The sequence below is a fragment of the Lipotes vexillifer genome, unplaced genomic scaffold (assembly GCF_000442215.2).
Source record: "Lipotes vexillifer unplaced genomic scaffold, Lipotes_vexillifer_v1.1 scaffold408, whole genome shotgun sequence".
Classification (NCBI taxonomy): Eukaryota; Metazoa; Chordata; class Mammalia; order Artiodactyla; family Lipotidae; genus Lipotes; species Lipotes vexillifer.
In genome coordinates, this window is record NW_006787469.1 from 364,498 (window position 1) to 376,144 (window position 11,647).

General features: G+C 43.8%; 1 protein-coding gene across 1 annotated transcript in view; it reads right to left on the reverse strand.

Moving 5' to 3' along the window:
• STARD9 (StAR related lipid transfer domain containing 9) overlaps positions 1-11,647 on the reverse strand; it is a 137,047-nt gene that overhangs the window by 1,338 nt on the left and 124,062 nt on the right. The window contains exons 26-31 of the mRNA XM_007460123.1: positions 11,219-11,414; positions 10,728-10,865; positions 1,115-1,232; positions 818-939; positions 552-616; positions 179-381 (exon numbers count right to left, since the gene is read on the reverse strand). Coding sequence (XP_007460185.1) covers positions 179-381; positions 552-616; positions 818-939; positions 1,115-1,232; positions 10,728-10,865; positions 11,219-11,414 — 842 coding nt within the window. The remainder of the gene's footprint in view (positions 1-178; positions 382-551; positions 617-817; positions 940-1,114; positions 1,233-10,727; positions 10,866-11,218; positions 11,415-11,647) is intronic.

Genomic DNA, 11,647 nt, shown 5'->3' on the forward strand with positions numbered 1-11,647 from the left:
CAGGAATGCAGAAAGTCAGAAGGTACATGGACAGACCGGGTTCTACCCTGTGACACCCCGGGTTCTACCCTGTGACACCCCATCATTCCACAGCCTGACACCCCGCTGGACCTAGCTGAGTACCCGGCCTCCTGAGAGCACTGTCTCTGACCCTGCTGCCTCTGTCCCCTGGGCTCACCCAGGCTGATGCTGTTGGTCACCCGCTGATGCAGCCTCGCTGTCTGGATGGGCTTGTGGTACAGCGGCCACAAGGTGGGGTCACTCACAGCTGCCCACACGTGACACAGTGGCTGGGACACCACGCCAGCCCCCAGGAAGCCATGCCGAGTAGAAGAAAACACCTTGTAGTACAGATGCACGTCCTGCTCCTCGCCCTGATGGCTGGGGGAGACACCAAGGGTGGGGAAGAGGAGGAGGGGATGAAGCTGGGTTCTAGAGTCACAGAGGAAGAGCTCACGGTGAGGGACTCAAGGAAGCCGGGGTGGAGAAGGGAAAGGAGGAGAGAAGGCGAGCAGGGCCACAGGGAGAAGACACTGTGCAAGGGAACTTACTTCCAGCCAGCTGCTGCCTGGCAGCTGAAGAGGTTGTTCAGATTATCTGAGCAAGCAGCCATTACCTGGGGACACAGTGACCACACCCAAATTAGTGGGCACGGTTCGTACAAAGCAGACTCTTGGATTAGTCCCTCAGGCCAGCAATTACTGAATTCCCCACTTCTGTAAAGATAGAGAGCTGCTGAAGAAGCCCTCATCTGCCCTGTTCCTTCCCTCCTCTTTCTTCCTCCCCACCCAGCAGAGTCGGCTACAGGAAACCTCACATCAGCCATAGAGATGTCCACGATGTGCTTGGCCAAATCCTTGTAGGAGGAGGAGGAGGAGGTCCCCAGGCTGGACAGGCTGGACGGAGAACAGCAGCAACTGCCCAGGGAGGCTCTGCGGCCTACAATGAACAGGTGGAGACTCTTGAGATGGCATGAGCATCAGGACCTCAGGGCAGCAACGGCCTCCTTCAATAATAATGTCCCTCCTCCTGAGGGACAGTGGCTCCCTAGGATCTAGCAGACCTCAGCCCCAAAGTCCCCACACCAGGTAGGTAGCTCTGCCCCACCACTCACTGCAGGCTGAGGTTTTCCAGGCAGAGCCGGCCAGGTTCAGCTGACTGTTCCTCACTGCGGAGCGGCCCCACACCTCCCCTATCCAGGAGTCTCTGGAATCAGGCAAGTTTGTGTCCCCCTGCAGAAGAGAAGATGCTCAGGACCAGAGCAGAGGCAAGGAGAGAGCAGAGCACCAGAAAGGCAGTGCAGAATTATCTCCTCTGCCTCTGAACAGCACCAAACAGCTTTCAACATAAAGGCTCAAGTGAAAAGGTGTTCCCTGCTGGATGCCCTTGAGAAGTCAACCGCAATAGAAACCAGTCCCCTGGAGAGTTTCCTTGCCCTTCAAGCCACATGCTCAAGGTTGCTTGTAGGAGAGTTCCAACAGGGGTCAGAATGAACTGGGACCTGAGACGATGGGGTACCAGGGGTCAGTGAGTGGGGGGGCCCTCTGCGCCACTGCAGCAACAGGAATGAGGCCATGGCTGGAGCTCTGTTTAATGCGGGCAGCAAACAAAGCCCAGCTGGGAGGTGGGAGGTGGGAGGTGGGATGGGGAAGAAAAGTGATGGGCTATGAGAAAAGCTTGACCCTTGGCCCCAGCCCCAGGTACACTAGCTGAGCCAAAGGTCCTAATTTGGAACCAAATGGGGATGATCCTCTGGATTTACAATACAGCCACCACACCTTTACTACAAGCAGCTCCTCAATGACATGACCCTTGACCTCTGCTGGATCTAACAGGCATCCACTATCCTACCTCTATCATCGGTTCCTAACCTAGTGTTACTTTTAAAAAAAGTGAACAAGGATATTCTGTCTCCATCCTTACGTCCTTTCTTCCTGCTGCAACATCCAAGTGGTCTCTCCTACTTCAGGCAGATTGAGATTTTTGTGCCACCTTCTTAAGAACCTTTCACTACTGATCTCTTTCTTCACTTATTGCTTCTACCTCTCCCTCTTCACTAGATTCTTCATATCAGCATTTAAGCATGCACAAATTTCTCCCACCTTTAAAAACTTTCCTCTACAGGCATCTTTGCTCTTTTGTCCTTTACAGATAAACTTGAAATGATTGTCACCGTTTGCCATCTCCCACCTCTTATACCCTTCTGAATGCACTCAAATCTAGCCTTTGCTAGATCCATGTGCCTGGATGTGGTGAACAGGTCCCAGTCCTCACCTTACTGAGCATCTCCCTTTCACTTGCTTCCTGAATCCCTGGGATCTTGGCTTTCTATCTCTCTGGGTGTTCCTTCCCAGTTTCTTTTGTTGGCTCATCTTCCCCAAACATAACCTGATTTATTGGGATTCCTTCAAGACTCGGGCCTAGGCCCTCTTCTCGCTCTGTAATATACTCCTGTGTGATCCCATCTGTTCCCAGTGCTATACTGATGACTTCCAAAAGTAAATATGTGTGGATTAATCAATAAATATTGCGAGACAACAAGGTCACCATCTGAAGAAAAGGTTACATCAGACCCATTTCATACATTTTGCCAAAACAAATTACTTATGCTTTGTGGCTCAAAAATATACAGGGTGGGGGAGAATTTAATATTACTATGAGAAAATTTTTTTAAAAATTTAATGATCTCATAGTGCAGAAATGCCTTCCTAAACAGGCCACAAACTCCAGAGGCCATGAAAGAAAAGACTGATAAAAACTAGATTAACATATCATAAAAACAAACAACTAGGAAAAAACCCCACTGGCCTCTCAAATGGCAAAAGGATAACTGTCTTAATATAAGGAAAGGCCACCGAGAACAAAAGGAGAACAACCTAACAGAAATGGACCCAGTACACTGGCAAGCAGAGCAAAAAGCCAAAGGGCTCTTAAATATCTGAAAAGGCACTCCATCTCAGACACAAGAGAATTGCAAATTAAAACTAAAATGAAATACTATTTCATGCCTATGAGATTCACAAAGATTGAAGGAAAAACCCCTTAATAAACACTGTTAAGCAGAAATGTGGGTAAGTAGGCACTTATATATTGTTATTTGAGAATGTAAATAGGTATATTTTGAAAATATTCATCACATATTTTAAATTAAAAATACATATATCCTTTGACACCTAGCAATCCTGCTTCTAGGTATTTAATTACAGATATTCTTTCATTTAAGTGGTGATAAACATTTTCAAATATGAACTCAGAGAACCTAGAGGATATAGTGCCCTTGAGTCTTTCTTGAAGAAATTACAAGAATTACTAGGGTAGAAAAAAGAATGTATGCCAAAGAACTGCAAATGAGCAGAGTCCATTTGATCTAGCACGAGAACTAGAATTCTGAATACAAACACTGTAAACAGTATAGAAATACTGTAACAAAAGATAATGAGAAAAAATGAGAGAAGGTGGAAATACACTGACTTCCTCATGTTTTACAGCCAGGGTGAAAAGAAAACTGCAAAATCAGGAAATAAAGACTATTTAAATATATAAAAGTAATGATGAAAAGAAAAGAAAGGAAAAAAAAAAGGCTTCCAAATTACCAGAAAGACACATATACACCCCCAAAGCAAGGAAAACACAGACCACAAAGAAGATAAAAAGATTTTAAAAGCCAATGGAATATTCATGACCAAAACCCTCAAATATAAAAAACAGAAATTTTACTTTCTCTGAAACCATACATTCTCTCAACACATGGCAAACTTAAAAATTAATAACAGGGCTTCCCTGGTGGCACAGTGGTTAAGAATGCACCTGCCAAAAAAAAAAAAAATGAACGTACCTGCCGATGCAGGGGACACGGGTCTGAGCCCTGGTCTGGAAAGATCCCACATGCCACGGAACAGCTAAGCCTGTGCACCACAACTACTGAGCCCGTGTTCTAGAGCCTGCGAGCCACAACTACTGTGCCCTCATGCCATAGCTAGTGAAGCCTGTGTGCCTAGAGCCCATGCTCCGCAACAAGAGAAGCCACCACAATGAGAAGCCTACACGCTGTAATGAAGACACACCCCCACTCGCTGCAACTCAAGAAAGCCCACACAGCAACAAAGACCCAATGCAGCCAAAAATGAATAAATAAAAATAAAGTTCCCATGGGCTTCCCTGGTGGCGCAGTGGTTGAGAGTCTGCCTGCCGAGGCAGGGGACACAGGTTCGTGCCCTGGTCCAGGAAGATCCCACATACCGCGGAGCGGCTAGGCCCGTGAGCCATGGCTGCTGAGCCTGCGCGTCTGGAGCCTGTGCTCCGCAATGGGAGAGGCCACAACAGCGAGAGGCCTGCGTACTGCAAAAAAAAAAAAAAAGATAAATGACACTAAAAGCTGGTTCTTTGAAAAGATAAACAAAAATGATAAACGTTTAGCTGGACTCATCAAGAAAAAAAGGGAAAAGGCTCAAATCAATAAAATTAGAAATAAAAAAGAAGTTACAGGGACTTCCCTGGTGGCGCAGTGGTTAAGAATCCACCTGCCAATGCAGGGAACACGGGTTCGAGCCCTGGTCTGGGAAGATCCCACATGCCACGGAGCAACTAAGCCTGTGTACCATGACTATTGAGCCTGCACTCTAGAGCCTGAGCCACAACTACTGAGCCCACGCACCTAGAGCCTGTGCTCCGCAAAAAGAGTAGCCACCACAATGAGAAGCCCGCACACCGCAACGAAGAGTAGCTCCCGCTTCCCGCGACTAGAGAAAGCCCACGTGCAGCACAGCAACAAAGACCCAATGCAGCCAAAAATAAATTAATTGATTAAAAAAAAAGAAGTTACAACTAACTCCAGAGAAATACAAAGGATCATAAGAGACTACTACAAGGAACTATATGCCAGTAAAAGGGACAACCTAGAAGAAATAGACAAATTCTTAGAAAAGTACAATCTTCCAAGACTGAACCAGGAAGAAACAGAAAATATGAGCAGACCAATCACAATTAATGAAATTGAAACTGGGATTAAAAAACCCCCAACAAACAGAAGTCCAGGACCAGATGGCTTCACAGACGAATTCTGTCAAACATGTAGAGAAGAATTAACACCTATCCTTCTGAAACTATTCTAAACAATTGCAGAGGAAGGAACATTCCCAAACTCATTCTATGAGGCCACCATCACCCTGATACCGAAACCAAAGACAACACAAAAAAAGAAAATTACAGGCCAATATCACTGATGAACATAGATGCAAAAATCCTAAACAAATGCTAGCAAACTGAATCCAACAATAGAATTGTAAAAGGATCACGCACCATGATCAAGTGGGATTTATCCGAAGGATGCAGGATTTTTCAATATCTACAAATCAATCAGTGTGATATACCACATTAACAAATTAAAGAATAAAAACCATATTATCATCTCATTAGATGTAGAGAAAGCTTTTGACAAAATTCAACCCCATTTATGATAAAAACTCTCCAGAAAGTGGGCATAGAGGGAAACTACCTCAACATAATAAAGGCCATATATGACAAACCCACAGCTAACATCATAATCAATGGTGAAAAGCTGAAAGCACTTCCTCTAAAATCAGGAACAAGACAAGGTTGTCCACTCTCACCACTCTTACTCAACATAGTTTTGGAAGTCCTAGCCATGGCAATCAGAGAAGAAAAAGAAATAAAAGGAATGCAAATTGGAAAAGAAGTAAAACTGTCACTGTTTGCAGATGACATGATACTATACATAGAAAATCCTAAAGATGCTACCAAAAAACTACTAGAGCTCATCAATGAATTTGGTAACGTTGCAGGATACAAAATTAATACATGGAAATCTGCTGCATTTCTATACACTAACAATGAAAGATCAGAAAGAGAAATTAAGGAAACACTCCCATTTACCACTGCAACAAAAAGAATAAAATACCTAGGAATATACCTACCTAAGGAGGCAAAAGACCTGTACTCTGAAAACTATAAGATGCTGATGAAAGAAATCGAAGATGACACAAACAGATGGAAAGATATACCATGTTCTTGGAAGAATCAATACTGTCAAAATGACTATACTGCCCAAGGTAATCTACAGATTCAATGCAATCCCTATCAAATTACCAATGGCATTTTTCACAGAACTAGAACAAGAAATTTTAAAATTTGTATGGAAACACAAAAGACCCCAAATAGCCAAAGCAATCCTGAGAAAGAAAAACTGAATTGGAGGAATTGGGCTCCCTGACTTCAAACTATACTACAAAGCTACAGTAATCAAAACAGTATGGTACTGGCACAAAAACAGAAATATAGATCAGTGGAACAGGAGAGAAAGCCCAGAAATAAACCCATGCACCTATGGTCAATTAATCAACAACAAAGGAGGCAAGAATATACAGTGGAGAAAAGACAGCCTCTTCAATAAGTGGTGCTGGGAAAACTGGAGAGCTACAGGTAAAAGAATGAAATTAGAACATTCTCTAACAGCATACACAAAACTAAATCAAAGCGGATTAAAGACCTAAATTTAAGACTGGATACTATAAAACTCTTAGAGGAAAACACAGGCAGAACACTCTTTGACATAAATTGCAGCAATATCTTTTTGTACCCACCTCCCAGAGTAATGAAAATAAAAACAAAAATAAACAAATGGTAACTAATTAAACTTAAAAGCTTTTGCACAGCAAAGGAAACCATAAGAAACAAAAAGACAACCCACAGAATGGGAGAAAATATTTGCAAGCAAAGAGACTGAGAAGGGATTAATCTTCAAAATATACAAGCAGCTCATACAGCTCAATATCAAAAAAACAAACAACCCCATCAAAAAATGGGCAGAAGATCTAAATAGACATTTCTCCAAAGAAGACATACAGATGGCCATAAAGCACATGAAAAGATGCTCAATATAGATATTAGAGAAATGCAAATCAAAACTACAAGGAGATATCACCTCCCACCAGTCAGAATGGCCATTATCCAAGTCTACAAATAACAAATGCTGGAGAAGGTGTGGAGAAAAAGGAACCCTCCTACATTGTTGGTGGGAATGTAAATTGGTACAACCACTATGGAGAACAGTATGGAGGTTCCTTAAAAAACTAAAAATAAAACTACCATATGATCCAGCAATCCCACTCCTGGGCATGTATCTGAAGAAAACCATAATTTGAAAATATACACATACCCCAATGTTCATTGCAGCACTATTTACAATAGCCAATACATGGAAGCAACCAAAATGTCCATCGACAGATGAATAGATCAAGAAGATGTGGCACATATATACAATGGAATGTTACTCAGCCATAAAAAAGAATGAAATAATGCCATTTTCAGCAATACAGATGGACCTAGAGATTATCATACTAAGTGAAGTAAGTCAGACAGAGAAAGACAAATATCATATGATATCACTTATATGTGCAATCCAAAAACATAATACAAATGAACTTTGTTTTTTTTTTTTTTTTTGCGGTACACAGGCCTCTCACTGCTGTGGCCTCTCCTGTTGCGGAGCACAGGCTCCGGACGCGCAGGCTCAGCGGCCATGGCTCACGGGCCCAGCCGCTCTGCAGCATGTGGGATCTTCCCGGACCGGGGCACGAACCTGTGTCCCCTGCATCAGCAGGCGGACTCTCAACCACTGCGCCACCAGGGAAGCCCCATAAATGAACTTATTTACAAAAACAGAAAGAGACTCCCAGACTTTGAAAACAAACTTATGTTTACCAAAGGGGAAAGGTGGGGCAGGGGGGAAGGATAAAGTAGGAGGTTGGGATTAACATACACACACTACTATATATAAAATAGATAATCAACAAGGACCTGTTGTATAGCACAGGGAACTCTACTCAATATTCTGTAATAAGCTATATGGAAAAAAAATCTGAAAAAGAATGATATGTATAACTGAACCACTTTGCTATACACCTGAAACTAACACAACATTGTAAATCAAGTATACCCCAATATAAAATAAAAATTAAATTAAAAAAAGAATACACTACAGGGTCAGAAAAAGAATAATAATGGGAAGAACAAGGTCCTACTGTATAGCACAGGGAACTGTATTCAATATTCTATGAAAAAGCATATTTAAAAAGGAATGTACGTATATGTATAACTGAATCACTTTGCTATACAGCAGAAATTAACGCACCATTGTAAACCAACTGTATTTCAGTAAAAATTAATGATAATCTAAAAAAAAGAAGAGTAATGAGTAGGATAATATATTATAAGCCTTGGTACAAGAAAAGTTGACATCTTAAACTGATGAGACAAAGAGGAACTGTTTAGATGAACTATCTAATAAACACGATAGGGATAACTAGATAACCATCGGGAAGAATAAAGTTGGATCCACACCTCACACTATATATGCATTCCAAACGGAGCGAAGACTTATATACGAAAAATAAAACCATACAAGTTCTAGAAGAAACTACAGGAAAAATTATTTATAACTTTGGAATGGAGAATGTATTTCTAATTATGATTCAGAACATAGACACTAAAAAAGGAAAACTGATAAATAAAACTTTCTGAATGGCTCCAAACACAAGAAGCAAAGCCAAAAGAGAATGAAGAACTAGGGGAAAAAATTTCTAATTCCTATCAGGCAAAGGGCTATCTTGCTAATATATAAAGAACTCCTTGAAACTGGTGGGAAAAAAAGGAGATAAATGAGCAAAGGATATGAACAGACCACCCGGCAAAAGTCCAAACATTTGGTAACACGTTGGTGAGGGTGTGGGGGGAGATGCACTCTCTCCCCCTGCTGGGGGGAGCCAAGAGTATAAAGTAGGACATCTGTGAGGGGAAGCCTGCCAATACCTATCAGTTTCAAATGCCCATATCTTTGTATAAGTCCACTTCTGGGAATTTACCCCACAGATATATGTGCACATGTATGAAATGATACATGCACAAAGCACTGTTTACAACAGCAAAAGACTGAAAACAACCCAAGGTGGAGGACTGGTTAAATAAATACAGTGCTTCTCTATAGCGGAACACTGTGCAGCGACAGAAAAGAAAAGAAAGTTCTCTGCATTCTCATGTAGAAGGGGCTCTAAGATATACTGAGTGAAAAAATGTAAGTACAGAACACTGGCATAATGTACTTTAATTCTGTATTTATAACACTCTAGGAGGACCACCATTGTTCTCTTGGGTGGATGAGGGGGAAGGACTAGGTAGATGAGGGACAGGAATGGCTATTTCCCTGCATGCCTCTATATATATGTATATTTTTTGCCTTTCCTACTACATGAATATATTATCTCTACAAAACATCACATTTAAAAACATGCAATAAAAGAGAAAAAAGAAACACTATTCAACTGTTAAAAAGAGCATCTACTGATATGAAATGATATCTAGAAAATATTTTTAAGGAAAAAGCAGAGACAAAATGGGTACAGTATGCTCCCATTCATGAGCTTTACAAAAAAAGATATACATATTCTCAAAAGATACACATTTCCTTATAGATGCACAGACTATCTCTGGAAATATACACCAAACTGGTTCTGGGAAGGCAAAAAGACTGAAAAATGCACTTGACACTCTATGTCTTTTGCTACTGTTTGAAAACGATTTTTTTTTTTTTTTTTACTATGTGAAGTTTTGCTTCTAAAAGGAATTTCAGATTTTATATCCCCAGCCAGATCTTACCTCTAAACTCCAGATCTGGATCCCAACTGCCTGATTTCCAGCTGCTCCCCTGCATTTCTCACAAGCACTTTCAACCTGGTAAACACCAAACTAGACTCATGATCTTCCCCTCAAAACCTGCCCCCTTCAGGGCTCTTCATCACATGGACATCACCAGCCCTTCAAGCCCAAAGTGCATGTGGTTCTGACTCCTCCTGCTTCCAGCCTCCAACTTCCAATCTGCCCCTGCATCCTGTGGATGCTCTAGCCAGCGCATCCACATCTGCTCCTCCACTCGGGCGGTGCCCTGAACCAAGCAACCGTCGTCTCTCACTCGGCTTTGCCAAGGTCGTGAGTGGGTCTACCCAGGGCTGCTCTTGCCACTTCTCTGGCAAGCTCGTCATTCTCCTCAAAGCTGCTTGTCAGCAGCTTTGAGAAGTAACATGATCAGATAGATTAGAAAGCAGCCAGAATTTTCAATAGCGTCTACACAACCTTGCCTTTTCTAGTCCCTTCTCATGTGATTCTTCCATCTCACTCTTTACATTCCAGCCACACTCACCTTCTTTTAGTTCCCCCAACTCCTCCTCCCTCACTTGCTGGGCCCTCTGCCTGGAAGGCTATTCTCCTGCCCCCCACATATCTCCAGACACCAACTTTTACTGAGTTAACTACCTCTCGGCCTTCCAGTCTCAGTTTAAACACATTCTCTTCAGAGCATCTTTGCTGACCCTCCAGACTAGGTCAGGTCCCTGTTTCATCCGGCTTAGCACCGCTTCTTCACAGAAACTACTGCAACAATAATTAAATAATTAAGCTGTTTAATATTTATCCCTCTAATAATCTGTTTAAGGACAAGAACAATTTTGCTCAGTGCCTAAAATAGTGCCTACAAAATAAACGCTTATTGAATGAGTGAATGAGTAAACAGAGAGGGGAGACAAAAACCACAGGGAAGACAAAGGCCATCGTACAGGAGAAGGGCTCATGTCAGCAATGGCCTCCAGGAGGCAGAACTTCCTCCCAAACTCTTGCCAGGGCGCTCCCGGCCCGATTCATTCTTGCATTTGCCTACTCACCACACTGTCTAGGGACTGGAGCTGGCCTGGCAAGGCCGGGCTGCTATTGTAGCCGGAGGTGACACCAGAGGAGAGACTTCCGTTGGAGCTGGTGCACCAAGAGCTTGAGGCAGTCAGGGTGTGTAGCTTTTCTTCTTCCTGGGAAGGACAGATTACTGTCAACCAGCTCCAGGTGCACCCTCACTTCCCATCCTCACTTTCACCCCTTCTCACCTCCCCAGTTCCCGTCACCTCCCACTGCCTCCTGCCTCAGCCTCATACCCCCATGCCTCCCCTATCCCCACCCCAACTATATACCCAAGCCGCCTCCTCCCAAACTCTGGCCTGGGGACAGGAGCTGGTCTGATGAGGATGGCATGAAAATAGAGAGTGAAGCAGCTTTGAGCTGGCACCAGGGGCCCGACGTCCTCCTCCAAATTCTACATCCCAAGACTCAGAGGCAGCCCTGGTCTGCCCCGGGCTCCGAGCCTACCCTGAAATCAGAGGCTTGCCCCACTCCCCACCCGCAGCAGCTGGCAGACGATCTGCTGGCGGATTCTCAGCTTTTCCTGTTCAGTCTGCTCCCGCAGTCGGGCCCGGGCCCGGGCAATCTCCACCTTGGCCTCCTCACGGGCCCGCTGGTATTCTCGTAGCATCAGCTCTATGTCAGAGGGTGGGTGAGGAGGCCTTGACGCTGACCCTGGGCTCCTGGGGAAGACCAGAGAGTTGGAGAGATGCCTTCTAACATGGTGAGTGGGCGATGGCCCAGGCCCGCTCAACACCACCTTCCTGAAGGGCCCATCCTCTCTTTGCCCACAGGGCCTTCGGCTGTGGTCTTACAAACACCCTGAGGCTCAGGCCTGCAGTCTTACATAGCATGGCACGCCTCCTCTATCCACCCCCACCCCGTCCGCTGCTCCCTCCCACACCCTCCTCTTTCC